The 26215-nt window shown below is 53.4% G+C and overlaps 1 protein-coding gene across 1 annotated transcript in view; it reads left to right on the forward strand.

The window, feature by feature from the left end:
* The window catches only part of PLXNA1 (plexin A1), a 119410-nt gene that overhangs the window by 78324 nt on the left and 14871 nt on the right, over nt 1-26215 (forward strand). The window contains exons 11-28 of the mRNA XM_062008746.1: nt 754-850; nt 1184-1374; nt 4757-4908; nt 5252-5372; nt 5655-5791; nt 6349-6516; nt 7388-7481; nt 7965-8204; nt 8385-8528; nt 9243-9477; nt 10830-10972; nt 14112-14368; nt 17915-17981; nt 22808-22954; nt 23739-23898; nt 24460-24563; nt 25041-25137; nt 25823-26013. Coding sequence (XP_061864730.1) covers nt 754-850; nt 1184-1374; nt 4757-4908; nt 5252-5372; nt 5655-5791; nt 6349-6516; nt 7388-7481; nt 7965-8204; nt 8385-8528; nt 9243-9477; nt 10830-10972; nt 14112-14368; nt 17915-17981; nt 22808-22954; nt 23739-23898; nt 24460-24563; nt 25041-25137; nt 25823-26013 — 2745 coding nt within the window. The remainder of the gene's footprint in view (nt 1-753; nt 851-1183; nt 1375-4756; nt 4909-5251; nt 5373-5654; nt 5792-6348; nt 6517-7387; nt 7482-7964; nt 8205-8384; nt 8529-9242; nt 9478-10829; nt 10973-14111; nt 14369-17914; nt 17982-22807; nt 22955-23738; nt 23899-24459; nt 24564-25040; nt 25138-25822; nt 26014-26215) is intronic.

The following is a 26215-nucleotide window of genomic DNA, read 5'->3' on the forward strand; positions in this document are numbered from 1 at the left end:
TTTGGGGGTGAGAGTGGTGGTGCTGGTCCTGATACAGGGTGAGCAAAATGTGGGGCTGGGAGCAGGGAAATGGGGTGTGTGGTGAGGAGGTGGTGTGTGGAGGATGCTCTCCTTGCAATCTTTCTGAGGGCTGGTGTGGCACCAAGCTGATGCCTGGCCCTGTCCCACCCATGGCTGTGTGGCTGCAGCTGTATGTTGTTGTGTTCTGGGCAATGGGACTGGAGAGGACTGTGGAGGGAACATCCTCCCACTGGGTGTTGGGGCAGCTCTACCGAATCTATTCAGACCATGTGCCCAGCCTGTCCTCCCCAAACTTCACTAATGACAAGCATGATCCTGAAGATCTGATTGAGTGTCCTTGGAATGGGGAGGACATGGGGAAAGCTTGGTGCCTGGCAGTGAGAGGTACATGTGTACTCCAAATACACCATCTGTTTCCTCCTCTCCAAGCAGCAGCAGCAGCTTCAGAGCTTTGGGTTAATGGATTTTGGGTCTATGTCTAAACCCTCTGTTTTGCTTACTTGTCTTTTTTTTGCTAGTCCAGCCTACTGGTTTGCATGTCCATCTGATACTTTGCCCAGTGGCTGTTAGAGCTGTCTGTTCGTAGCCAGTGAGTCTGAACCAGGCCCCCATCCCTCTCATCTGGCTTGATGGGAGACATCTGAATATGGGATTGTACACTTCTCTGTGCCCCTCACTGGGGACTTTTGCCTTGCTAATTAATAGACTGCCTCCTTCTCTCCCCTCCTGCAGTATTTCTATGAAGGGAATGACATCAGCGACCTGCCAGTCAACTTGTCTGTGGTCTGGAATGGAAACTTCGTCATTGACAACCCCCAGAACATCCAAGGTGAGAGACAGGGTTGGGGTGGGAAAACAGCCTCCAGCCCACCCCTCTCCCTCTCTCCGACTGTGCCTAGTGGGAGGGAGCAGTGTTCCCAGTAGCATCAATCAGACAGGTGTCTAAACAAGAGACTTTTCTCTGAGAAGCTTTGGGAGAGAGCCCAAAGCTCTGCCTTGGTGCTGAGTCCACTTGGCTGGTGCCTCCTGCGTGTAGGGTTTTGCCCCTCTGAGATCTGCTGGCGTGGGAAGGGGGTGAGAGTGGGGGCCCTTCTCCCTAGACCCCTGTGCCCATGGGCTGGGAGGGGCTGTGCTGATCCCTGCGTTGCTCCTGCCGTTGCAGCCCACCTGTACAAGTGCTCGGCGCTGCGGGAGAGCTGCGGGCTGTGCCTCAAGGCCGACCCACGCTTCGAGTGCGGGTGGTGCGTGTCGGAGCGGCGCTGCTCACTGCGGCAGCACTGCCTGGCCTACGAGAGCAGCTGGATGCACGCCAGCAGCGGCAACAGCCGCTGCACCGACCCCAAGATCACCAAGGTATGTGAAGCAGGGCAGCCCTGGGGATGCCGCCTGCCGGGGAACCGAGGTGGGAGGAGGGAAGGTGGAGTTGGAGATGGGGATGGGAACAGGGATGGGACTCTCCAGTGGCACCTCGCAGCAGCCGGATCTACTCGGTGTATAGGACTGGACATCTCTAGTTGTCACTTTCATTTCCAAGGCTAAAATCCTCTCTCCACCATCCGTATGCACTGGGCTTTCTGGCCCCTCTCTGAGATTCCTGCCATTCCTGCATGGGACTGGAGGATCTGGGAAAGCTGTGGCTCCAGGTTGCTCCTCCTCATGTGGCCATGCTCACCAGTACTTCATCATTATCCCCCTTCCCTGACAGCTTTTATGACCTTCACTTAATAAGACTGTGTATATTAATGTTCACATACCTGTCGGGCCAGGCTCCAAGCGCATGAGAAGGGACTGGTGGGTATTGCTGCTGGATGCCTTCTGTATACCCAAAGCTGGCTGGGCCTCCACAGTGTTAATTATCAGAGTCTTAGCACAGCAGGATCTGATCTGTTTGGGTTTCAGTGTCTTATCTGATGAAAGCTGAAATGAGAGTTCTGCTTTTTCTCGTGCTGCCTGCCTCTCGCAGGGTACTGGTGCTGCAATGTGCTGGGTGACAGCCATGGAGGGGAGAGTGGGGTGTCCCCCCAACCCTGGGCACATCTCTGCCTGCAAAGAGTCCTGGCTGCAGGAAGTACTGTTTGCAGAGAGTTGCTAGAGGATGGTGAAGTGCTGGCAGGAGAAGGGATTTGTTCCTTGGGGGAGGGGGCTTAAGCCCCAGAGTCTGCTGTTATGTGCAGGGCTCTCTGTCCCCAGTGGCTTCTCACCATGCTCAGGCTGAACTTCCTAAAGCTGGACCTCTGGGGATGATGTGAGTGGAGATGGCAGTGGCTGTGTCATGCCCAGGGTGGCCTTGCTGTAGGCTGTGCCCTGTCCTTTTGTGTTCCCATAGCCAGGGCTGGAGGCACCCACATGCCCTTCGCTCACAGCAGCTTCCCTGCAGCACGATGGAATTTTGCAGTAATTGCAGGTGCAGCAGAAACAAATCTATTAGCATGTGGGCTTGACCTTGGTGCTGCTCTACCTTAGTGCTGTGAGAGTCGGTGTGGATGTGTGTAGCTGTTGGTGTGGTGCTCCTCTGTCAGCCTGCCTGTGCCTGCTGCTGCCCACAACCCGTCTCACACCCTGGCCTGTGGGCAGGCTTGGAAATGGTCCAGAGAGCAGTCTGTTGCAGGGAGGACAGCATGGGGCAGTGAGGCAAAAAGAGCCTTCTGCAGTGTTTTCAGGAGGAGCTGGAGCCTCCTTCCTGCCCAGCCCACTGTGGTGCAGGTGTCTTCGTAGGTGATGGTGCTGGGCTGAGCAATCACTGTATTTCTTCACTCCAAGAGTGAAGTATCACTTGCCCATTGCTCAGTGGTGGGGACAAGCCCCCTCCAAATCTCTGTGTGATCCTGCACAGTACTGACTTTGATGTTCAGAGTGATAGCCCTTCCCCTGGGAAGCTTGGAGTGACCCCACTGCTTCTGCCCCCTGGAGCTGTTTGTTTGGTGATGTAAAAGGACCCTGTGAAACCCATTAGCAGAAAAGCAGCTGTGTATGGGGAGGACAAAGGGTTTGGAAGTGGAGGGCAAAAAGGAGAAACTCTGACAACCCCTGCTCCCCTTCCTCCTGCACACCTTGTTTAGCCGTGAGCTCCCCAGCTGGGCAGCCGATGATGTCACTTCATGGCCCCTGTCAGCTTTGCCATGGAGGAGGAATAGGACACACAAGAGCAGCTTTTAACACTCATTTAGAAACACCAAGCAAACAGCTGCTTCTTGCCAGCAATCCCAGTAGAGCTCAGTTTAGGGGGAAGACCCAACCTAATGCTGGCTGCAGCTGCTGTAATGAGCTCCAATCCTGGACTTAGGGAGGGGCTGAGCTGGGTTTAGGCAAACAGTGGTTCCCCGCAGTCCCAGAGGGTTTTGATGCTGTGTAAATCGTGGACTGTGGCTGCCTTGGTGGGAGCTGGGGCCCTGAGGCCCAGTTCCATCTCTGATGCTGTCTCAGGACACATCCCATGGGGTGCCTGTTGCAGGGGGACTGACTGCCTGTGTCGAAACATTCTGGAGGTGATAGTGGCTGACCCCAGCGGCAGTGGCTGTGTCAGGACTATGCCCAAACAGTCCCTGACTCCATGCTGTCAGTTGGGAATGTTGACAATGTCCACCCCTATGTCTTTCCCACCCTCCACTTATCCTCCTTTCCCCACTGCGGGGATAATGTCCAGGAGTGATCTCTGTGTGAGGAGGAGGAGGAGAGAAAGCAGCAAGAGGAGGCTTTAGCTGGCACTGGCCCTGGGATTGCAGCCACCCACATTTGCCAGGAATGCAAAGAGCTCACAGGTGCCTGGTTCCAGTGTGAGCCTACCCAGGTGCTGGGCTTGGTGCTGGCAGACGTGCCTCCTAGTGCTAGAAAGGATCTCTGCCAGTGCCGCAGGAGCATGAGGGCCTCACCTGCAACCTGGGTCAGGACACACCTTCCTTCTGGACAGACCTAGTCTGCATTACTGTCTCCCTTGCCTGCAGCCTTTTCCCCTGCCCTGTCTTAGTGTGACTGGGGACCCAGCTGTCACACAGCTCTGCCATTCATCCCACTTTGCACTGCAGGTGGGCACTGGCCCCTGGAGATGCTGAGGGCTGGTGTAAAACTGCCTGGAATTGCCTGGTTGGAGGCAGCGGTGGGCACACGCCTCAGTTCATCCCTCTGTTAGAACACACCTGGTCTCTTTATTGGGCATTGTCCTGGAAAATGAGGCACAACACCAGGGTGAAGTCCCCTCTCTTCCCAGCTGGCCTCAGCACAGGGTTTGCCATCAGAGAGAGAAACCCTTTTTATACACTGGTTGCCATGTGCAGAGACCTGGTGGAGATACTTTCTCCTTTGAGAACATCTTGGATGTGAGGAACCTCGTCCCTGGGTGGGTAGGACCTGGCCAAAAGCCAGGCAGATCCATGTGCCTCCTCACTGGCTCAGCTAGAGCCATGGCTGACACTACCCTCTCTCCTTCCCATCCGTGTCCTCGTCACCAGTGAGACAGCTTTGTCTGCAGTGGGATGTCCAAATGCTAACCCTCTTCTTGGACACCTCTAGCATCTCCTGGCTTGTTTTTGGGAGGATTTCTGGATGTGGTTGTTATTCAGGATGTCTCTCCCCCTCTGTGGGCTCCTTACAAATGCATTGACATTTATCTTTGCTCATCTGCTCCGTGCTGCTCATGGGGGAGTAATACACATCCTGCAGCTGCCTAGGCTGCAGCCTGCCCAAATGAGATATCCCTGTGGCTCTGCTCCGTTGGCTGATGGGCCATACTCTCTCCTAGTTGTTCCCTGAGACTGGTCCCAGGCAAGGAGGGACTCGTCTGACCATCACTGGCGAGAACCTGGGCCTGAAGTTTGAAGATGTTCGCTGGGGCGTTCGAGTTGGCAAAGTGATGTGCATCCCCATCGAGAGCGAGTACATCAGCGCAGAGCAGTAAGTGCCTGGCGAGGGGTGGCTGGGATCCAGACCACCTTGGCAGGCTGTGGACAGAGATGCTTCTCATGGCTGCAGAAGATGTGGGGCTGACAAGGCTGAACTGGGAGAGAAGTACCTGCTGGTTGTGTTTGCTCTGGGAGGAGCCCAAAGGCTTTGGGGAAACTCCTCCTGGGGCTGTCAGTGACAACTGCTGCTGCTGTGGTTCCTTATGAGCCTACTGGCACCTGGGACCTTTGCTTGATGTCAGATCTGTCCCTTCCTGAAGCTGGTCTGTCACCACCATGGCACAGGGAGTGTCTTGGTGCTGGGACCCTAAGGGCTCCTTCCCCCCCTCCCTTAGGATCGTGTGTGAGATTGGAGATGCCAGCCCTAGCAAGGTCCACGAGGCGCGGGTCGAAGTGTGCATCCGTGACTGCTCACCCAACTACCGGGCCACGTCCCCCAAGAGCTTCACCTTTGTGGTAAGCCCCATGCCAGGGATGGCTCTAGCACTGCAGCTGGGTGATTTTGGGTGGTTTTTCAGATGAGTTGGAAATTGATCATTGTTTCCCTGGAGGTCAGGCACGGGCTGCTCTGGGCAGGCGTTGGGTCATGCTGAATGCTGGCACTCCCAGTCCTTAGCACTGTGCCTTGCCCCCAGGTCCTTCTCCTCTGCAGCCCCATCACTTGCTCAGGGCTGCCTGGGGAGATGGGTTTCAGACCCCAGCTCATGTAACACCAGGGATACTCTTTTCCTTTGCCAGACACCCACGTTCTCCCGCGTGATCCCAGCCCGGGGTCCCCTCTCTGGTGGCACCTGGATTGCCATCGAAGGCAGCCACCTCAACGCCGGCAGCAACGTCTCCGTGACCATCGGGGGACGGCCCTGCGCTTTCTCATGGTGAGGGCCACGGAGCGTGGTGCAGGATGAGTGGTGGGCACCTCTGAGGCAACAAGACCCGCAGATAAAGCACTGGCTGGCAGCCCATGCTGGGGAGCCACGAAGGGTCCTGGGAGCCGGAGCTCACGGGTGGCTAGAGGTGTCTCCCCTGAAACCTCTGTGTGTCAGAGGCTGCAGGAAGAGCAGATTTTTTTCTAAAAACACAAAGCCCTGAGGCATGAAGTGGATAATTTTTAGATTAGGGATGATAATGGAGCGGCTCTTTAAATATTTTCCTGCGGTAATTACTGGTTATCAGCCCTAATCGCTGCTGTTTGCGGCAGCCACGCGATGGCAACGCTCAGGAGCTGCTCAGCCTTTCCTGGCTGCCTTTTGTTTCGTTTCTTGCAGTTTTTTTTCCCCCCTTTCTCTCTTTGCCAACTCACCCCCCCCCCACCCAGCAGTTTCAGAAGGGGAGAAGGGCTGGGCCAGGAGGCTCATGGGCAGCATCATCCATCCCTGGCTGCCCTCACCTTCCTCCTGCCTGGGTGCTGATGGGTTGTGTGTTTCTGCCTCAGGAGAAGCGCCCGTGAGATCCGGTGCAAGACACCCCCTGGGCACAGCCCCGGCGGCTCTCCCATCCTCATCAACATCAACCGGGCAGAGCTGAGCAACCCCGAGGTCAAGTACAACTACACAGAGGACCCCACCATCCAGAAGATTGAGCCCGAGTGGAGCATCAACAGGTGAGACGTGGGGTGCCCACAGGGAGCTTGCAGGACACAAAGGGCTGTTTTCCACACAGATCCACTCCCCCTTCGTGCTGGGAACATCTCATGCTGCTGTGGTAGCCTCTGGGCCATGCTCCAGAGATGTGGCAAGAGCGGTGTGAGCGATGGCTTGGCACTGGGGCCCTGCTAACTCCTGGCCTGCAGTGCTCAGCCTGGCAGGGGGCAAGAACAGAGATCTGCTTAATTTCAGCTTGACATTTGGCGGCAGCAAATAAAATTAAAATATTTCCCATCAGGGGATTTTTTTTTAGATGTTTACATATTTTTCTAAAAGGTTTGAGTTGGCTGGAGAGGAGGCGAAGGAATCCATTAAGAGCTAGTGCCAAGGGAAACCTTCCCCAGGGTGTTGATGAGGAGTGAGCTCCCCAGGGGCATGGCCCAGCTCTCCGGGACTGTTGGGCTTTTAACACCAGGCTGTGGAGAAAACCTAGCAGGGCTCAGCCTGCCCTGCCACCTACTGCCAGCCTGGTAGAGGAGGAGATGGCAGAGAGGATCTCCTCCTCCTCAGGATGCTTTCCCATTGTGGATGCTGTATCTTACTTTAGCTTGGGACCTGTCTTCAGAGCCCAATCCTGGATGCAGAGTGGGATGTCAGTGTTAATTAGCAGGTTTTATATCTCTAGTTGACCCCGGGTCAGCTGAGAGGGTTGGCAGTGGTGTGTGACAGATCTAGCCAGCCATGCTGGTATTCGGGTCCCTGGGGCTTTGTGGTTCACCAAGGCTGGGGCAGATGGGCACCTGGCATTCAGGGATGGGTGCTTCCCTCCCAGAAGCAGAGCCCCAGTGCTAGGCTGCCTTTCCTAACCTGTTGTCTCTATGTCTGTAGTGGTGGGACACTGCTGACCGTGACTGGCACCAACCTAGCCACCATCAAAGAGCCCAGAATCCGGGCCAAGTACTCCAGCTCTGAAAGAGAGAACGTAAGTGGTGCTGGCTGGGGCTAGGGGCAGAGCACAAGGAGGAGGGATGCTGTCCTGCTGTGTGGGGCAGAAAGCGCAGCCCGTGTCTGTCAAATGTGATGGTGTGGAAAGGCTGAGGTCCAGGGGCTGCCACCCAAAGACAGGTACTGCTCTCCCTGTGTAGCCTCCAGCCAGATGCTGCCTGGAGAGGATTAATATCTGAGCATGCAAAGCTGGTGGGAAGTTTATGGATGTCTGCAGGGTAGGGACAGAAAGAGCCCATCCCCAGGGAGCTCTTACCTGTCACCCTTTGCACATCCATTGGAGACATGAGTCTGTCTCTGTCCCAGGTTGAGATGTGGCACTTGTTGATGTAATGGCTCAGGGAAGGAGAATCCAAGTGCAAAACGTATGTCCAGAGCTACTGCTTGCAGGAAATCCTTGTGGGGTGTGATCTTGACCTCATTGGGAGCTGGCTTTGACCTGGGTGCGTGCCTCCCACAGAACTGCACCATCTACAACGACACCACCATGGTGTGCTACGCGCCCTCCATCGACAACCCGCTCCGGAGCCCTCCAGAGGTTGGTGACCGCCCAGATGAGATCGGCTTTGTCATGGATAACGTCCAGGCCCTGCTCATCATCAACACCACCAACTTCGTCTACTACCCAGACCCTGTCTTTGAGCCACTCAGCCCCACGGGAATGCTGGAGCTGAAGCCCAGCTCTCCCCTCATCCTCAAGGTAAGGTGGCATGTTCCTGGGGGTTGAGGAGCAGAGATATATCCTTCTGTGGAGGTGGCTTTTTGTCTCTTCCAGGGAAAAGTCCTATGCTGCTAGAGCACGAGTTTGCTTTCTGTTGGGATTTTTTAAGCATTCCCTATTGCATGAGAACTGACAGTGTCATTTCATGTTCCCTCAAAGGGCAGGAACCTGCTCCCGCCAGCTGCCGGTAACTCCCGCCTGAACTACACGGTGCTGATTGGAGACACCCCCTGCACCCTGACTGTCTCTGAGACTCAGCTTCTCTGCGAGTCCCCCAACCTCACTGGCCAGCACAAAGTCACGGTGAGCGCTGACACCAGGGCCTTTGCTTCTCATGCCCTCTGTGTCACAGAGGGTCAGCCTTTATCCTGGCACCAGCCCTCTTGTGTGCTTGTCCTTGGATGAGGATAGTAGATGCACCTGCAGGAGCATCCTCAGGATCTGTCTTCCTTCTCCCTGGGCATCATTCTTCTTAATGATGTGCTTGGTAGGATGAAATACTTTGTCCTCTCCCCAGCATACTCAGCTGGGTGTTCCTGTGCCCTAGGTGGCCCTGCCAACAACCTCCCTTCCCCGCTGGATGCCAAGGCACAGCCTGTGCCAAGATGTGGGGTTTCCACCCCTTTCCCATGGTTCTGCCTCAAACCATAAGGAAAGCTCCTTTGTTTGTGGGGTTGTAGTGTAGCAGTGCTTACACTCCAGGACCCTGCAGGTTGAAAGAGACCCAGCACGGTCCCCACCAGGGTCCCCACTGATGAGGGAACTCGCTTCACATCCCATCTGTTACTGTAATGTTCTCTGAATGAGACATCAAACTCTATGCCCGTTCTGTGCGTGTGCTGGCAGCGTGAGTCCTGCTCCCATGACAGTGCACAGCACTGCTCTGCACCAGCATCCTTCCTCCCCTGGGCTGGGAGTCAACCCCCAGTTCCCAGTTCAGTGGGCATGGTGGGGAGGGCTGTCCTGGGCACATGCCCCCTGACACCAGGTCCATTTTTCTCCCCCACCATGGTGCAGATCAAGGCTGGAGGGTTTGAGTTCTCCCCGGGGACACTGCAGATCTACTCGGACAGCCTGCTCACCCTGCCTGCCATCATCGGGATCGGCGGTGGCGGCGGGTTGCTCCTCCTCATCATCATCATCGTCCTCATCGCCTACAAGCGCAAGTCCCGGGATGCCGACCGCACCTTGAAACGCCTCCAGCTGCAGATGGACAACCTGGAGTCCCGGGTGGCCCTGGAGTGCAAAGAGGGTGAGAGATCCTTGTGCTGTTAACACAGAGATCTTGGAGGGTCTGTTACCGTCTCAGGGCTTTCCCTGCTGCCTTCCAAGGAGGGCATGGGAATGGGCAAAGCTGCTTTGTCAGAGGAGGCAAACTCATTTGGGGTGGGATTTGGGGTTTTTTTCCAGTTGAGTAATTTCCCTCCATTTCTCCAAACGGGAGAAGAGAGAGTGAGGAGGGTAGTGAGGGCTGCCTGTGAGCGGGCAGCCGCGCTCTCATTAAGTGACAGACGGATGCTGTGAAATTGGACAGAATTCCTTGTATGATCCTGTTGATAAAACCTAATTGCCCATTATCCCCCTGAGCTGGTTCCTGAGGCCTCGACCCTGCCAGCCACAGCCACAGCCAGCCTGGGTGCTGTGGGTGGAGCAGGCACCGAAAACGAGATAATAAAAAGGGGGAAAAAAAGAAAAACCCTTTGCTCCCCCAAATCCCCATCCCTACACACGCCTGCGAATGGCACCGGTGACAGGGAGAGGGAAGGGAGCTGGTGGAGGGGATGGTGTCTTGTCTTCCACAGCTGGCAGATAAAAGGATCTGCTTTTAATTAAAAGGCACAATCTCTTCCCTGCCTTTTCTCTTTTCTAGTCCCACTAGTTACAGATAAGATAGCACGCCTTTCAAGCTGACGGTTTGTTTTTTCTCATCAGGCTGACGAGCCTGCAGTCCTCTGCCTGGCTTTCAGCTCCCTTTAAAGTGCTGTTAATTTGATTTTTCTGAGAGTTTCCCCCCCCTCAACCCCTTTCCCTGGTGCATCTCCAGGACTCCTCTCCCGTCAGCTTTTCCCTGTAGGTGCAATTAAAGGTTCAGGACCCCCCCACCCCCACATCGCGTTCCTCTGGGAGTTGCAACTGCCTCTGCTTGGATTGGGAGGTACTGGGCTGGGTGTGTTCAAGCTCTTCTCTGGAGTAGTATTTAGGTCAAAAAGAAATGAGGACATTCTTGTGGTTTAGGCTAGAGTTTTTCCCTAGAAGCTCTGGCTTTGTTCAAGCCTTGCTGCTCCCTGCTGTGCCCAGCATCCCTGGGAGTCTATGAGTGCTGAGCAGGGGGGGAATTGAGCCCCCTGGGACCCAGCAGTCCTGTTCCCAGATCTGCCACTTGTTTATTCTGGGGAGATCATCCCCGCTCGCCACAGCTCAGTGTCTCCATCTGTGACATGTGGACCGCAATCACAGCCTGCTGGGGAGAGGGATGTGGAGCTGAACCACGTTAAGAGGAGGAGTTCACTCATGGGGTGCTGAGGAATGTGGTGAAGGCTGGTTACTGACACCTTGTGCTGGAGCTCCAGGATTTGTTTCTTAATTCTGCTTTTCCCATCCCAGCCTTTGCTGAGCTGCAGACTGACATTAACGAGCTGACCAACGACCTGGATGGGGCTGGCATCCCCTTTCTGGATTACCGCACCTACGCCATGCGGGTTCTCTTCCCAGGGATAGAAGACCACCCCGTGCTGAAGGAGATGGAGGTGTGCTGCTGTGTGTCTCTGTAGTGTTTCATGCTGGGGACGTGCCCCTACATGAGTCCCCATGCCCCCAGTGTTTGGGTGGAGAGATCCTTTGGTTCGGTGCTGGCCTGGCCCGGTGCAGCAGAGAGCATCTCACCATGTGGCAGTGATGTGAATGCAGACCAGCTGCTGAACGCTTACTGCACTCTCTGACATTAATATCAATATTTATATTAATATCATTGTTGCTGTCATTTTCTACAGCACTTGCTTTATTCAATTGGGTTTGTTTGATGCCTGACCGGCTGCTTGTTTCTAGCAGGCTTGTCCGACATTGCCTGCTTCCTTGGCTCCCTTTCCCCATGCAGAACCCATGCTTGGCATCCTTCCCCAGCTTCCCAAACCAGCTCCCTCTCCTCTCCCAGCCTCCCCACCTCTGTTTAATTTAGTGTGTGCAATTGCACAGCAATTGGCTTCTCGTTTGCTGGGCTGCTGAGGCCGCTCTTGATTAGAGAAAGGAGGAGGGTGACCTTAGCTTCCCCTCGCTGCTGACCCTGCACAGTAATTAATGTCGACGTGGGCTTCACAATGTATTTAGAAGTAATTGGCCCTGGTGCAAGAGATGCATGGTCACTAATTACAACACAACAAGCTCTGACCAACTGCAAGTGCACGTGCTGGTGTTGTACACCAGCGTGGCTGCAGCATGGGGCCCTGGCCCTCTGCCTGCTGTCTTTCCATGGTCCCTAATCCCAGCTGTGGAGCCTGGTGGGGACCCCGTTTCCATGGATTTCCCCTTGCAGCTCGGGTTTCCGGATGCTCAGAGCCACAGCAGGCGTGAGCATAACCCTCCCTGGGGTACAGCCCTTCCTGTCTGTGCAAACGCCTGCCTCTCCTCTCACCACTGCTCTTGCTATTAAGGGTTTTCCCTAAGGAGAGAGAGAGGTGGAAAGGGTCTCAAAAAGGATATCAGAGGAGGAATTTTGTATTGACTATGGTGAGCTGGATGGGACTTTGCCTGCTTCCATCTGCTAATTCAAAACATCCCACTGGAGAGAGCACACCAGCTCAGCCTGGGAAACAAGGGGTTAAAGTAGCAAAGGAGCAGAAAAAAAAGATAAATCCCCAAAAGAGATTAAATAAAGCAACTACAGTTGTGTAAGCTTCATATAATTCAATCAGGTTTGCTTTTATTTGTCTCTTTACTCAGAGGGTAACATTAGCTATTGCAGGTGACGGGAAGGAAACAGCACTCGCTCACGCACGGGCTAATGCGCAGCAAGCGTCAGGCTGTGGCTACCAGCTCCCTTTCTCTTTAGATCTGAGGCAAGAGGGTGATTTTTGTTGTGAAAATTTAAGCCTGGTTAAATATTGAATTCAGTATTGTTCATTTGTTTCTGGTAACGATCAGCAAGTTAAATGTGGCGGCTCAGGGAGGCAACAGGCATGAGGGAGGCTCAGGCATTGCTGTGCTGCTTGTGATGGGGGTTTCATGTCCTCCCGTGCTCCTTGCCAAGGCTCCAAAGGGATGGTCACCATTGTGTAGGACTCATTTCCCAGCTTACTGCGATCCTATTGCTCTGCTGAAGGGAGAAGCCTCTCATCCTGTGGTCTCTTTGGCTTGCTCTTGGTTGCAAAAGTTCCAGGGTTGGGGATGCAGCAGGTCTCTTCTGCTGGTGGGTCTAGTAGGTCTTCAGGCACAGCTGCTGCTCCTCAGCTGGCTCTCAGGTCTTCCCATATTGGGGAAACAACCAGTGTGTCCCCTAAGGGAGCAGGTGATGCTGCTGAACCTCAGGCATCTCCCTGAATCACCAGCATCATTACATTGAGATCCTTGCATAGTCTGGAGGGAAAGACTCTGGGAAAACGTAATTTAAAGCATTCATGTTCCTAGGAGGACGTTATCCTCTGACCTGTGTTAAGGGAAACAGAGCCATGTACTTGCTTGTATGGTGCTCATAAGAGGAATCCTGAGTATGGGAGCAGAGAGGATTTGTCACTTCCCTATTGTCCCCCTGCCGTACTTGGGGGCAGGCATCACTCCTGACCTGGGTGATGAGGGTGACAGTGGTACTTGGGGACTTGTATCACAGAATTGACAAGGACTGGATGGGAAACAGGATTTTTGTCCAGAGGGAGGAGTATTTTAGAAGAGGAAGTTACAACCATGAAGAATTTTGTTCAACTGAAGAGTGCTGATAGGAAATTTTGATTGAAGTGAAATGATTTGATGTGTCAAAACCCTGTTCTTTGTTTTGAGTTGGTGTTTTGAAATGAAAAATGTTGTTTTGTCTCCAAATATCGACATGAAATGAAATTTTTCACTTATTCACCCAATCAGGAAGACAAGGAGGAGGAAGGGGAATTAGAATTGATGTTTTACCACAGTGAGGTGATAAAGAAAAAAAAAGAAAACCATCTTTTCTGTGGGGAAACATTGTGTTTTAAAAATGTTCATTTCCAGTAAGAAATGTGGTCAGGGCTGACCAGAGCTGATGGCAGTGTGAGGATGAAGGTATCCCAGCTCAATCCCTGCTGGGCCTACGTGGCTATACTGATCCAGGAATACACCTTCAAAGTTCTCAAGAGAAAAAGGGAATATTTCAGGCTGTGTCTGGGTTAGGGCAGAGCCAGCTTTCTGCTATTTGCTTTCCTGTCTGAAATCCAGCCCCCTAAAACCAGGCAGGTTTGCTGCTGGTGGAGCTCAGGGTGGTGGCTTTATTTTCTTTCTGTGAAATACCTGGAGCGCATGTTGCAGTCACTTGGGTGGGAATTGAGCTGCTTGTTAGCTGGAATTTAAAATTAAATTTATGTGTGTTTGGAAGAGAAAGATTGTTTGTTTATGGGAGAGAAGTGCATGTGTGTGCCTGCACATGCGTGGGAAGGAGTCTTCGTATGGAAGTGTGCATGTGTATACATATACATCAATGCCCTGAAACTGTGTTGACCTGATACTGAGATATTATAAAGTAGATAATACTTCTGGAGGGAGCCAAGGACCTGGTAATATGGAGATAGCAAATCCAACTGCTTTTTGACCCTTTTTCATTCTTTCCTTTTGTGGGATGAAGGTGAATCCAGGGTTTTGTGCAGCTCAGACACCTTTTTCTCATTGCCCTCCCTGTCATACCCATCTCCCAGCTTTGCTCTATCCTTTCAGGTCCAGGCAAATGTGGAGAAGTCCTTGACTCTCTTTGGACAGCTCCTGAACAAGAAGCACTTCTTGTTGACTTTCATCCGTACTCTGGAGGCTCAGCGGAGCTTCTCCATGCGGGACCGTGGCAACGTGGCCTCGCTCATCATGACAGCGCTGCAGGGTGAGATGGAGTATGCCACGGGTGTGCTGAAGCAGCTTCTCTCCGACCTCATCGAGAAGAACCTGGAGAGTAAGAACCACCCCAAGCTGCTCTTGAGGAGGTGAGCAACCATCTGAGAGTTTGGAGCTGTGGGACAGTGCCCCGGCTCTTCTGAGCCTGTGGACATGGGCTGGTGTCGTTTAGGGATGCCATGAGCAGTGGCTCTGGTGTTGGCTGTGGCAGTGTTGGCACCGGGTCTCTGGTCAAGCATTTCTTTGCCTGTCTGCAAGTATGAGAGGAATCTGGGACTACTCAGACCCAGCCAAATCAGGAGTTGCCTGTGGGATTTTCCTGCTCTGGCTTGGCCTGTGCAGGTTCATGTTGTTTGAGAAGGAGGGAGCAAGGTGCTTGGCAGCTGCTGGCTGCATAAGTTGGTGCAGGGAGGATGCACTCTGGTGTCAGGCTTTGTTGTGTGTTGCTGCAGCAATGCTTCCACCTGCCTTCCCTTTTCCAGGTGACCAGGCAGTCCCCTACACCTCTCAGCATGTGGGGCAGCTCTCTTTGCCTGGCTGCTGCCTTGCTGCATGAGTGCTTCTGCAGGCTGGAAGCAGGCAGGAGCTATCCTTTCCCCGCTGCCTCCTTGGGGCTTGCCCGCCTTGCTGGGCACATGAAGGCTTTCCTGGGAAAGCAATCAGACCTTCATGAGCTGGGCGTCTCGCCGGGGCCAGGGTGGAGTGTGAGCAGGAGGCAGCCAGCCAAGCCCTGCCATGAGTCTGCCTGGCCCATCAATATTTAACAATAGCTCTGAGCTCTCCTTCATCACGGGCTGATGAATATTGAAAGATACACCAAGTGCTGCACAAAAACAATTAATAAGCTCCAAAAGCTCAGCCTAAGGCCCTCTGTGCCGTCTTCTCTCTTCATGTGCCATGCTTTGCTTCTCCATCTCTGTCTCCACCAGCCCAGTGCCACCAGCCTCCAGTGGAGATGGCTGAGAGCCATGGGGCCAGCATGTCACCAGCCAGCCTCTGGAAAACCAAAGCCTCTTTCAGACATAACCAATATTCATGGCAAGGACAGACCAGACAATGCCTGTTCGGTTTTGTGTGCCTGACCCTGGGGATACGCCTGGAGAAGACACAGATGTGAGCTGGTCCTAGTTACATCCCTGCCACCTTCCCTTGGCTAGTCTCTTTAGGCACATCACTTTCTTACTCTCTGCTTCATTTATCCCATTTCGAGGGTGCTCTTGATTTCTCAAAGCACCTCACCTAGCAACATGCCAGACCTGTGGCTGGCTGGGAGAGAGGGGAGTCTTGGAGGTGCCGACCCCTGTCCCCCACCCCTGTTCCCTGAGCACATCCTTAGACACTGCTGTCCCTCCGTGACACCAGGAATCAGTGAAATATTTAAACTGCATTTGCAGCTCCTGGGTCTTTCAGAGCATCACAAAGGCACTGGCATTGGAGCAAAACTCCAGAATGAAGTAAATCAATAAAATAGAAGTAAAAAGCAGTGTGGGGAGGCCAGCAGCTGAGCTGGGGCCAGTGGCTGAGCGTGAGAGCAGCACAGGCCGCAGCCCGCGCTGGTGTGGTCGGGGGACTACTGGTCCCCAGCCATGGAGCTTGAGGCCCTTCACAGGTGGAGCTGCAGGAGGCTGAGGTCTCCTGGTTGGTAGCTTTGTTGTGCCTCCCCTGGTACCTTTCTTGTGCCTCCCTGAGTGATACTTAATGACTTTGTTCTTCCTGCAGCCACGACGTGGAGCACTCAGTGCTGAGGGCTGTGCTTCTCTATCCTTTTGATTAGCCCTGCTGTTGAGTGTGAGAGTGTGCTTACCGCCCAGGGCAGCTGGATTAACGTTGATCTAACTGGGGAGAGCTGTTATTTATTTAGTTATTGGATAATCCCTTGTCCCTGTGGCATCTGGGCTCTGTCACGGATAAAGGCATTCACTGGAGCCCGGCTGGTGGCACTTCAGATGAGTGTTACAGACGAAGAGCCTGGTCTGAGGCCGGGGTGGATGTCTGCTGAATAGCTTCAGTCCACCCCTCCATTGGCTTTCTCCCCACATCCCTTTCCTTCTCCCTTTTTTACTTCCCATTGATGGATTAATCTTTCCCATTGGGGTGCAGGAAGGCTTCACTTTGCTGGAGGCTCAGTCCCTGATAGTCTAAGGAGGGCTGTGTTCTTCCAGGGCGGGCAAAAAGGGCTAAGCCCCATTATCCTGAGAGAAAGCCTTGGAAGGGACCATATGACTCTGAATCAACTTGAATAAACTCTGGGAAAGTGGATTTCCTACCCCAGCCATCTGGCCATTGGGAACTGCTTCTGGCCCATCTGCCAGGCAGGGCATTACTGTGGGGCAGTGCTTGGCATTGGGCAACAGGATTTTCCAGAGGCTCAGAGGTTCAGGTTCCTTCTGGGTTTTGTTTCTCGAGTCAAGCCCTTTGTATCCATCGCCCAGGTGCAGCAGGAGGATAGCCACGTCTCTGAGGTTATTAGTGTTGCTTGTGCTTTGAGGAGCATCTGCGTTTGCAAGTGTCTGATCTGGTGATTAATGGGTGGGTAAACTGGAGAAGCCTAACCAAAGAGGGTTGAGGAGCTGGCTGGCATTTTTACTTCAAAGAGAGCGAAAGCCACTTTAAAAATAATGGACGTGTTAAATGGAATTTTAATCTTACAGGAACGAGAGCGGGTTGTGGTGCAGAGACAGACAGGTTAAGCTGCCCTTCCTCGTAGGGCTGCATGCCTCACCTGGGCCCTGTGTCACCCTCAGCTCTCCATGCCAAGCTGTCCCTCTCCTCTGCTGATGCAGCGTGTCTTGACTGCAGGATCACCACTGAGGTCTCTGTGTCCTATTTGGACCCAGCACACCTCACCCCTATCCTGCAGGATCCTACTCTCCCTCTTGTGCACACACTGCATAGTGATAGTCCCAAACAGACACAGGCAACTCCCCTGGACCTTCCCTGCTGTGCTGCTTTGGAGCATGCTGGCATCTGGATTTGAATCAGGCTTTAAGAAACTAGGGGCAGTGTGTAGGTTTTCTCAAGGTAGTTTTGGCTGCTTTTTTCAACTGCAACTCCAAAACCTGAGAGGCCCAACTCCTTTTTTAATCTCCTTTTGGAGCAGGTACTCCTGTCCTGGGAATGTGGGTCTGGATCTGACTTTGCTTTGCAACCTCAGCTCTTCCCTTCTAGTTGGGCTTTAGCTGGAGACCTTGAAGTAGGTTTGGTGACATTCTACCTGGCTTAGGGATCTGTTACAATCATCCTGTGGAGAAAGTTGCCTGTTTCCAATGGAGCATGATGGAAGGAACAAACTTCACTGAGGTAGAAGGTACCAGGAAGGAGGAGAAAGCTGGTCATTCCCTGGGTGAGACTCCCCATGGGCCAAGGTCATGCTTAGCTCTCTCTGGTTCTTCAGCCACACTGAAGACCAATTTTTTCTCCCTCCTGGGGAGCTGCTGTGACTCAGCCTTGCACAAGCAACTTTTCCATGGGAGCTTTTGCTGTCTGTTTGTGCCCTTTTACTTCAAGGCTTTCCAGATGTGACTTTTTAAAGCTTAAAATCATTTATCCACCATCCAAGGCTGGAGTGGCAATGGATGAGGTTAGAGACCTTTAAAATCCTCTACTGACAGCTTTGCTCTCTGCCTTTCCTACAGAACAGAGTCGGTGGCAGAGAAGATGCTGACAAATTGGTTCACGTTTCTGCTCTACAAGTTTCTGAAGGTGAGTTTGGGAAGGAATGTCAACTCCATAGGTGCTGGGAGGTGGTTCCTTGGGCAGTGTGTTGCCCAAAGTCTGGACTGACATTCTCCCGAGCACTGTTGCTCCCTCATGGAGCAGAAATTGTTTCCCAGGCTTCTGTTCCCATCCTGACTTTCTGTGATGTGATTAGTGATTCTGGGTCTCCTTCTGGGGAAATAGCTCAGTGTGAGAAATGAAATCCAGGCTGGGATTGCTTAATGCATAGTGGGTTTGTGATCTTAAAAACAGTGCCCAGAGAAAGGATAAATCTAAAGCAACTCAAATGAGTCTTGAATCCCTTTGGAGTGGTCCCCATTCTTCCCTCCTTGCCTCTGCTTGTGTAACTCAGGAGAAAAAGGCCCTGGGAACTGGTTCTTCTGTAGACATTACTGTGACTGGAGGATAGTTCTGCCTGTTTGAGCTGTAGTTCGATGTGCTGCACTCTTCATGTAATGCCGCTGCTTTTTCTTCATCTCTTTGACACTGAGGTTGTGATGGGGAAGTCGTTTGCCCCAGGCATCTCTACTTCTGCTGCTTCTTCCCCTCCAAAAGGTGCCTCACTGGGACTGGGTGGCAGCTGTGGACACAGCTCTCTCCACCACACGTGCATGAGGGTGCAGAGCCTGTTAGCTGGAATTCGCCTTTTTACCAGTTTCATCAGAGTAGCAAAGAGGATGCATAAGAGCTGTTTTTACCACTGGTTCATCCAACCCATACCAAGAACCCATATCAGCTCTGATGCTTCCACCTGCTAGAGCTACACCACTTAAACAGGCACAGCCTCAGCCCCTGCGCCCCCAGCTCTGTCCAGCTGCTGCTTTGAGTGAGCGGTGCCTGCGGTCCTGCTGCTGGTTTGGCAGCCAGCAGAGCTGCTTCTTGGGATGCTGCCTGGCGTCAGCGCAGCGAGGCTGGGTGGCACGCAGCCGTTTTTGTGGGATTTCATCCCTCATTAAGATAAAGAGGGTTTGAACCATTTCCAGCCAAGAGATGAGAGTGAGCAGGAGTGTGCAGAACTCAAGCGATCATCAACGGGAGGTGATTTATAATATCACTTACATGCACTTGGCTTTTTGCCTCCATCGAGGGATAGCCCATATCTATAAAAATCTAGCTGTAGCATGCAGCAGAGATTGCTTTCCAGGGGCAGGAGAGGAAAAAAGCTGTGCTGGTCACTGGGAAATGTCAGGTCTTTTGCTGCCTCTTGGTGCCTTGCAGCAGAGCCTGGTGAGATCAAGTAGGATATACCTGGTGGGATCTAGGCACAGGCAGAGAGCTCTTTAGGCTCTGTGGGGATAGACAGGAGTAGCTTGTGCTGTGGATGTACTCCCTCAGGGCTCCTTGAAGCATACAAGGATAGGCTTTGGCTGAGCAAAGTGCAGTGCACAGCCTTTGAATGCCTACAGTGGCATCTGGGGACGTTGCGTTCGTGTGTGTGACCTGGTGCCCTTGGCATGTCCCTGACTGGGCTGAGCCGTGTGGGAAGTGATGGGGGCATGTTCATCTTGTTCAGAAGCTGCTTTGGATCAGCTCGTGTGTCACCACTGTCCTGCATCTTTCCCCTTCCAGAGAAGCTTCTGAGTGCATCATCGGTGTAGGGCAGGTGTGAAGATAAGGAGTAGCAAGAGTGAGAGATGTTGAGCTGGGACCAAGGCAATGCCTTTTTATAAAGTGCTTGACTGTGCTACAGCTTGGATAGGGGATAAAACGCCTCTAGTTTCTGGTTGGTAGCAGCAGGAGGGTGAAGTCTGATCTAGATGCACCATTACAGGAGCATCATATGTAAAGGGCCTGGAGAAACCCACTGGCTGTGAGATTTGTTCTGCTGGGGATCATCACCCCAGGGAAGTGTTTGAAACTCCATCACTTAGGTCACGCGAGTTAGACTGGAAGAGACTGGAGGATGTGCTCGTAGCCTCTCCTGGGTTGATCCCACCAAGGGAGACCCACAGGGCAGTTTCTGCCTGCCTCCAGGCAGTGAAGATCACAGGTGGCATCAAAAGCAGGAGAAACCCATGGAGTAGATGAAGAGGTATCAGAGCAGACAGTTTGCCAGCAGGGAAACTGCACCAAGCCGTGGTAATCATGCATGTAAATGAGGCAGGCGGACGAGGGCCCAGCTGCCAGATGAACCCACAGACCTACCCCAGCAGGGCCAGGTGCTGGGCATTGTGTGGCTGCGGTGTGCTGGGATGAGGGAGGGAGGGAGGGGGACATGGACAGGCCAACCCCCTCTGCCCAGGGCTGGCAGCATGGGGAGCTGGTGAGGGCCAGCACTTTGACGGGGACCCTGTAGGAGCATTTATCAGGCTCTTAATGAGACACCCCGGGGAAAGAGAGAGGAATAAATCGAGACAAGTGCTGAAAAATGCACGATATTAGGTGCCTGATGAGCTAGATCTAGTCAATAAGCCAGTATGAGCGTTGGCTGGCTTGCCTCAGCTTGCAACATACACGGGGATGTTTGCAGACACACTCCTCCAGCTCAGCTGCATGGAGAGTCCCCCAAGCCCCCCTCACTCATGCCCCCAGCAGTAAGCAAACTGCATGGGGGCTGACAGCATTGGCATTTGAGGGACAAGCTGCCCTCCTTGCCCCGACCCCATTTCAGCAGTTCCCTCCTGTATCTCACCTGATGGAGATCATCCTGGGGAAAGTGCCCGGTGCCAATTCCCGTGGTCCCAGTTCATTTTGTTTAGAATGAGTCCTCATCTGTGGTGGCTCAGTGACCTATGGCAGCATCTTTGCCCCTGTGCTCAAGAGCTGGTGGGGATGGTGAGTCTGAGAGGGAGGTTTTTAGACTTTAAGGGTAGGACCCACATTTTGAGCAGGTAGTGAAGTCAAGCTGCAATGTGGGGGATGAGCAGAGTCAAGGAGACAGGGCAGAGGGGCTGTTTCAGTTGGTGCCTAATAAGTCAGAGAAGACCAAGATGCTGGGGGATGCAGGACCCCCTAAAAGCATGCATGGTGCTGGGCCACTGATGCCTTCATCCCTCTGTGGAAGCCATAGGGCCAGCACTAATCCACACATCCAAATAGACGTTTATTCCCTATCAGCCCAGCCGGTGTCTGAGGAGGGGAGGAGGTGATGCTGTGATGCCTGGAGTGCAACGGGGCTGCCAGTGCAGGAAGGGCTGAACCCACTTCTCTCAGTGGGGATCCCCAGAGGTGGGCACAGAGCTGCAGATGGAGGGGCAGCAACTATGCCTTGCTGGAGAGGAGAAATCAGCAAGGAGGGGAGAAGTGGGCTGAGATAGGAGCAGCTGTGCCAGATGTGAGGAGGAGCTATCCTCCATCCATACCTCCACAGACTTCAATTCTTATGAGGATTTTTTACAAGCAACCTAAAGAAGCAACTCAAGTCTTTCCCCCACATCTAGAGAGTGGGCTCAGAGTGCCGTGGGAGCCCCCAGGGGCTCCCAGCTCCGTGGCCAGCCTGGCCCTCCCACCTTGCCAGTCTCAGTGCGGCACCCACCTTGGGTCTCTCACTTTTCCAGACTGACTTAATGAAGCCAAGTTTGCAAATGAAACATAATTTCCAAGACAGGCGTGTTGTCGGAAGGTCTGGGGATGATGTATGCCTGTTCCTGCTCGTTAGCAGCTGTCTCTTTAATTACCGCAGATGCTAACGAGATGCTAACAGCATATGGTGACAGGGAGAGCAGCCGCACTTTACACCAAAGCACCATTTATTGGGGAGGCGGCCGGCAGGGAGGGAGCGGCAAGGGCTGGTGGGGTGAAATCTGCCGGGACTTCTCCCTGTCCTCTCTGCACCACGCAACCCTTTTTTCTCCCTCGGGGCTGATGCCTGTGCCTGGAAGAGCTCATTGGGATGCAGCTCAGGGAGGGGTTTGGGCCCTAGGTGGTAAAGGGCTGTGTTCTTCCAGCCCCACTAAGCCAGCTCACTAAGCCAGCTCACAGCTCCAGGCTGACTGGTGCCTCCAGCTTTGGAGGGTCCTTTGCTGTTCCTGGCTTGCTGCAGCTCAGGCATCCAACACCTTTGGAGGAAGTATCTGGCTGGTTTCCTGCTTCCTTCCTCTTGGTTATGAGATAGATGTGTACTGGTTGATGGCTAAAGCTGGCTCTGTCTATAGGGGTTTGGCAGTGAGGACATGTAGGTGGCAGATGGTGTAACTGCTGGAAACCTCAGTGCCTGGTCCCCTCCATCAACTGGAGACTCAGGGGAGGGTTGCCAGTGAATTGTGCTGGTGCTTTCCTTCCCAGTGGATCTGGCTGACTGTGCCCACATGTCATATGGAGAACCCCCTTTGGCCTTTCATGTGAGACTGGGCTCCTGGCAGATTGTCAGAACTGCATCATCATACCTGGGCAAGAGCACCCAGGCTGTCCCACTGTAATCTGCCTTTTCCAGTCCTCAGGCACTTCTCTTGGCTGGGCCAGCTCAAAAAGATAGACTATACCCTATACACAAAGTCCCCAGACCCAATCTGCTTTTCAGTAGCCCTGACTTGAACCTTTTTAGCTCATTTTCGATCTGTAGAATGAGCAGAGTTCACCTGGGAACATCTGGGAACTCTGAAAAGCTGAGCCCTAGGAGTTGATAGACAAGGGAACAGCTTCTTGTGGGCTTGGAAGGAGAGAATGAGTTCCTCCATGTGATGAATTTTACCCTCTGCCCTCTTGCTTGCAGTCTTGAGCAAGGGCTGAAGACTCTTCATAAAGCCACGTATGGGGTGTGATGCTGCAGGACTATAGCAGGCTCCCGACATGATTGTAGTTCTGGAAAGGCAAACTGGTGCCTGGCACCTTCTCACACCTCTTTCTCTCCATCTCCCCCATCTGTTCTGCAGGAGTGTGCTGGGGAACCACTCTTCATGCTCTACTGTGCCATCAAGCAGCAGATGGAGAAGGGACCCATTGATGCCATCACGGGAGAGGCTCGCTACTCCCTCAGTGAAGACAAGCTCATCCGGCAGCAGATCGACTACAAAATGCTGGTTAGTGCAAGCAGGAGCTTCAGTGGTACTGGTGCTTGCCAGGACTCCTGGGGCAAGCTATTTAACAAGATCTTGGAGGCACCCAATGTATTCTTTAGAGAGTGGTTTTTGTCTTGCCCTTCTCTCCAGCATCCTTGGGGTGCTTTTTGCCCTGCCTGTGTGGTGCCTGGCTCAGCTAGGGTCAGAAACGGGCCTTTGCCTGGCAAGGTTTGTGTTTGCCATGGAGCTGAGAAAGCCAAACATGAACTGAATCCCCCTCCACACCTGTCCCAGAAACCCTGACAGATAATGGGGCCAGAGATGCTGTTGAGCACATGCTACCTGGAGCACCTAGCAGCTCATATTGGGAGGGAATCAAAGTGAAGAGCCTTGAGACTACTGAAGGAGATGGAGGGATACTTGTCTTCCTCCATAAGAGCCACCTCCTCTGTCTAGCTAAATGATGAGCCAGGCCCTTTCTCCAGCTGAGCTGCAGCTGGTTCTTCACCACCTTGATCTCTGCTGGGGTGGGGTTGGGAGTGGAGCACGCCCAGGCATGGCTCAGGTTTTGGTGAGCTTGGTATGGTTTGCTGGCCCAGGATTCCTTCACTGACACTGTGCTGCCATTCTGAGAGTAGCTGGAGATTTGAGGGTGGCAGAGTGAGGTGGGGAGAAAGGGAGAGCAGGACTGTGCCATGTGCCAGGAGATGAGAAGACATGGCCTGTAGACAGCTGTAGCCCCGTGCCTTTGGACCTGCCTTGGCAGCCTCTCACTTGAGTTTTTCTGCCCCTCTGTGCTGTGCAGACCCTCAACTGTGTGAACCCTGAGAATGAGAACGCCCCGGAGATCCCTGTCAAGGTGCTCAACTGTGACACCATCACACAGGTGAAAGAGAAGCTGCTGGATGCTGTCTACAAGGGGGTGCCCTATTCCCAGCGCCCCAAAGCCGGAGACATGGACTTGGGTAAGGGAGAGGCCACGTGCTTCCCTGTGGGGAGCAGGATGGGACTAGGAGCACAAGTGCCAAAAGAGCTGTTCAAGGCAGGAAAACCCACGTCTCCTACATGACCAGGCAATACCAGAGTGTTTGTGCTTGTCCAGTCCACTTTTGCTGTGCTGGTGGCACTGACTCTGTGTGGGGACCCCTGACATGAGAGTGTGGATCCTGCCAGCAGAGGATCATGGAGAGGAGCCTCTGGGGCACTGGCTTTGGTTTGGATTGCAGGCTTGAGGTGGCTGAGGTCCAAGGAGGCCATGGCTGAGAACAGTGTTAATAGTCATGTTTTTTAATGGAGAGGCAGGGGAATGAAGAGGAGTAAAGGAAACAGTCACCAGGGACAATCGGTGCCATCTTCCTTGGAGTCCTTAGAAACAGCTTTAGCACAACACCACATTGATGGTCCTGGGGTTCAGAAGTTGGTGGGAAGGCTCTTTTGTTGATATCCACACTATGCTCCTACCTTTGCCTTGGCTTTGTGCTCCAAGCCCCCCACTAACCATGAACCTCTCTCCCTTGTGGGGCCAGAGTGGCGGCAGGGCAGGATGGCCCGCATCATACTGCAGGACGAGGACGTCACCACGAAGATTGACAATGACTGGAAGAGGCTAAACACCCTGGCCCACTACCAGGTAAGGCCATCCGTAGTGGAGAGAACTGAGAACTCACCAGCTGCTTCGAGCTTGAGCATCTCTTCTCCCTCATCAACTTTGTCAGGGCCTGGGCTCAGATCTCCAGATCGTGCTGCTCATACAGGGGCATGGCCAGGAGGTCTGCAGGCACTTTCCTGCCTGAGTCTCATGTTTGCAGTTCTTCTGTTGAAGAAAGCACTAAATGGGGAATCTCCAGGGCTCAGAGAGGCTGTTTCCTCTGACCTTACTTTTCTATGGCCAGAGAGGCTCTGACCTTACTTTGCCACGTTCATCCTCAGGTTTCTGGTGTCTTACTGTTCTGCCCTCTCCCCCGAGCTGTTGCAGAGGTAGATATGTAGGTCCCCTTTACTGGAGGTGGATGTCCTTGGAGTGGGGTGCAGTGTAGCTTGCTCCCTCTTGGGCTGGTGCCTTGCTGCTGTGGGACTGTTCCTCGTGCTCACTCGTCTCTGCCTGCAGGTGACGGACGGCTCCTCGGTAGCGCTGGTGCCCAAGCAGAACTCGGCATACAACATCTCCAACTCCTCCACCTTCACCAAGTCCCTCAGCAGATACGGTGAGCTGCAGGGGCGTCCTCTGCCGTGTTGGCAGGGGAGGCAGGGCTGGGCTGGCATAGCAAGGCACAGAGCAGACTGTTCTAACTGTGGCTCACATGAGCAAGGTCTTCCAAACCTGTGGCTTTCCCACACCACACTATTTATTCTGGTGTTGGAGAAGGAGCAGATGCCCTCAGAGCCATCTTTCTTTACAAGATGTCAGACCTGGGGGAGAAAGACATGTCAGATGGCTGCTGCTAAAGAATCCTCCCACCCTTTTATTCCCCTGAAATCTAATTAAAATAGGCACAGAGGCTCTTTGCACTTAAATGAGCAGAGTTGAGGACTCCGGAAAACATGCTGGCAAGTGTACTTCAGCCTTGGTTTAGAAGGGAAGAGTGTGGTCAGCTCAGGTTTACATAGGAGGCATCTGTGATGCTGGCAGCTGCATGCTGGGAGCAAGAGAGACCTCTGCAGAAGCCCTTCCATGATGGTTCTGGGTCCTGTACATCAGCCAGGCTTGAACATGGCCCCACAGGCTGTGAGGACGATCCCAGCAGAGCTCCCAGTACACAGTGACTGCAGAGGATCCCAAAGCCCCTGTTTCACGACTGAAATGTGCCCTGAAGCCACAGTGGAGGGAAAAGAGGCTGGAGGGTGGAGGTGGGCAGGGTGTGAACATCCTCCTCTGCCTGGTGCTTGCAGAGAGCATGCTGCGGACAGCCAGCAGCCCTGACAGCCTGCGCTCACGGACACCCATGATCACCCCTGACCTGGAGAGTGGCACCAAACTCTGGCACCTGGTGAAAAACCACGACCACATGGACCAGCGAGAGGGTGACCGAGGCAGCAAGATGGTGTCTGAAATCTACCTGACCCGTCTGTTAGCCACCAAGGTATGGCCCAGAGGCACAGAGCTGCCGCCTGGCTTTTTAACTGAGTGGGGAAGGGTAGTGGTTTGGGTTGTCCAAAAGTGATAAGCACTGCTTTTATATTTGCTTCAGCACAGGAGGAGCTGGAGGTCATGCTTTTGTGTGTCAAAATCCTCAGTGAATATCCCTTGAGTGGATTTTCCTTTTTGCTTTTTGCACCCTTTGA

The sequence above is a fragment of the Colius striatus genome, chromosome 15 (assembly GCF_028858725.1).
Source record: "Colius striatus isolate bColStr4 chromosome 15, bColStr4.1.hap1, whole genome shotgun sequence".
Lineage (NCBI taxonomy): Eukaryota > Metazoa > Chordata > Aves > Coliiformes > Coliidae > Colius > Colius striatus.